Genomic DNA, 2,631 nt, shown 5'->3' with positions numbered 1-2,631 from the left:
CTGGTAGTAGGGGAGGCTACCATAGTTATCTAGTCCGGCATGAGGATGGCCTGGCAGTGGCGCGAAACCTCGCTACAGAGACAGGGGCCCGGGGGCCCAAGGGAGTGTCTCTGTGATTTTATGGGCTAGGATAAATTCGCCGTGACTCACAGAATGTCCTCTGGATTTTTGGACTCAGAGTACCTTCCCCCTGAATGAGCTGTAATGGATGCTGAAACTTTTGAACGTGAGATGGACCCGAAGAGAGATGTCACAGACATGGCAGTCCGGTGGGCAGTGGCAGCACACTGGCACAAAAGGGAGGTGACAGGTCGGGCCGGGGCAGTGGAGGAGAGAGGCTTCAGGAAGGCGGGTAGCGGGGGCGGGGGAGCAGTGGAGGAGAGAGGCTCAGGAAGGGGACTGGCGGGGGGCAGTGGTCACCAGGAGGGGGACCTCTTGACATAGCAGTCCTAGAGCCCGAGAAGAAGTGTTTGGGACCAGACTGCCTGGAAATAGGAAGGGAACCTGGAGGCAGACACTGGAGGCAGAAGTAGGACAGTGCTGTGCAGCTGCTCAGAAGCAGAAGAGCCGTTACTGGAGTCACACCCCTGCCCTCACTGGGACTCATGCACCTAGACATCTTCCGTGGCCAGACGTGGGCTGGGATTGACCTGCTCCCTGGCCCGAGCCACCTGGAAAGGAGGGTCTGCGAGTGGCACAGCCGCTCCCTAACACCCGGAAGGTCACTGTGGGTGTGGGTCCCTGAGCGAGCCGCCGGAGAGTGCTCCGGGGTCGGAGGCGTCCCTGTCATCGCACTGAGGCCGGCGGTGCTGTTCCCCAGGTGTTCCACTCGCACTCCTTGCTGTGTCCACTGGAAGACGAGCCTCCTGTCTCCACCGCTCTCCCCATCGGGCTGACTTCCAAAGCCTGCTGGGCCCCCGATGAGGCAGCCAGGCTGGTGGTGGTGCACAGAGATGACAACGGCGTGCAGTGGGTGGTCACCACCTACGAGCTAGGGGCTAAGAAGTCCAGGGATGCAATGAACGTTCTGGGTAAGGATCCCCAACAGGACCTGTGGGCCTGCATGTCACCAACGTTGCATAGGATGCTTCATGCTTCAAGCACAGATTCCTCATGTTTCCTTTGGGACACTTTTTCTTTTCTCGCAGAGAATATAGTGACCCAACGAATGTTTCCTTGTTTGTGATGTTATATACTGTGTGAGTGGTTGAGCACCTGCTCTGTGTCAGGCCCTCTGCATAGCCCTGAATTCGGACATTAACTACTGTCAGCTTATAGTCTGCCCTCTCCTGACTTATTTTCCTGCTTCCATTTGTCCCTGCTTCTTTTCACCGCTGTATCCAAGGCACTGTTCTCAGCACAGTGCAGGCAAAGATGGATAAAAGCCACACCTGTCTCTTCCCCAAGGAGCTCCTAGACCACAGGAAAATAAGACCCACAGCCCTCTCCTTCCCTGTCTCCCAGACAGGCCTTCCCTGTGGCCCTTCGCTGTTTTCCTTTGGTTTTTATGTTCATTTGTTTTCATGTCATCATTTGACCTTAGTTTTTATTCTGAGCTTCCTGGCAGCCGAGGAAAAAGGGAAAACAGGATATGGAATAATCCCTTGTCTGATATGAGAAAGCACATGAATTTTTCAAAAGAGGTAATTTTTTCTTCCTGGTGCTAAACTCCATTAGGAAGTGATCAAGTTGATTTTTTTTAAAAAACAAGGAATGCTATACGGGGTAAAAGACTGTCTTCAACAGTAGTTTTTGGCAGATGTCGTAAATGTCTTGGTTCTCTTGTGGCCCTTTTTCATATCACCCTGTCCTAGATGAGGAAGGGTGTTCATTCTCCCCATTCTCTGGATGGTGCTGTGTGCCAGGTACTGTCACTTCCACCTGCACAGTGTCCCTGTAAGCCAGGCACCGGATTCAGTGCGGTAGAGCCAGTGCATGGGAGGCTGAGGGAGTAAACGTATGGTTCAGCCTTGAACGCTGCTGTAACTGAAGCCCTTGCCCTTTTCAATGTGCTGTGTCATCTTAGGTGAGGCACGCCTGTCCCAGACTCCAGCTGCTATCAAGAAATGACAATCGGTGTGTTTTTCTTTCAAAAAGTACAGCAGATCGCAACTTTCAACCTGCCGGACACCATGATGCCTCCTCACCTCATGAAGGGGCACGGCTCCCAAGTGGTGCTGCTGGTGTCGGGGTCTGAGCTGGTGCTCTTCACCATCCACGGCCTGCGGCTGGCAGCCTTCCAGGACCATCAGCAGCCCATCACATCCCTGTGTGTGGTGAGTGCCGCACCCCCCGGCCCGGATCGAGGAGCCCAACCCCTGGAGCCCACATCCCCGCCTCATGTAGCTTTCATTTCAAGGACCAGAGCCGAGTCGTCACCTCTTCTTTCGACCTCTCCTTGCGAGTCTACATGTGGAAAAAGGGGAATAAATTTCCTGTCCTCAAGAGCTGCTATCACTTGCTCGGGGGCTCCCACCGCTGGGCCAGGTAATTGCATCCGATTCCTCCTTTACCGGTAAGATGGCCTCTCCTGGCCTCCCCGCAGTGGCTTTTATATATATTTTTATATATATATATATATATATATATATATATATATATATATATATATATACAAAATTATTTATTTAT

The 2,631-nt window shown here is 52.8% G+C and overlaps 1 protein-coding gene across 1 annotated transcript in view; it reads left to right on the top strand.

Annotated features, from left to right (window-relative positions):
• Positions 1-2,631, top strand: part of LOC102429666 (F-box/WD repeat-containing protein 12-like) — a 34,842-nt gene that overhangs the window by 26,788 nt on the left and 5,423 nt on the right. Inside the window, 3 exon segments of the mRNA XM_014447598.2 lie at positions 821-1,031; positions 2,098-2,276; positions 2,360-2,487. Of these exon segments, the coding sequence (XP_014303084.1) occupies positions 821-1,031; positions 2,098-2,276; positions 2,360-2,487 (518 nt within the window).

The sequence above is a fragment of the Myotis lucifugus genome, unplaced genomic scaffold (assembly GCF_000147115.1).
Source record: "Myotis lucifugus unplaced genomic scaffold, Myoluc2.0 scaffold_685, whole genome shotgun sequence".
NCBI classification, from domain to species: domain Eukaryota; kingdom Metazoa; phylum Chordata; class Mammalia; order Chiroptera; family Vespertilionidae; genus Myotis; species Myotis lucifugus.
Note: the sequence above shows the minus strand (reverse complement) of the source record. Positions and strands in the feature narration are given on the sequence as shown.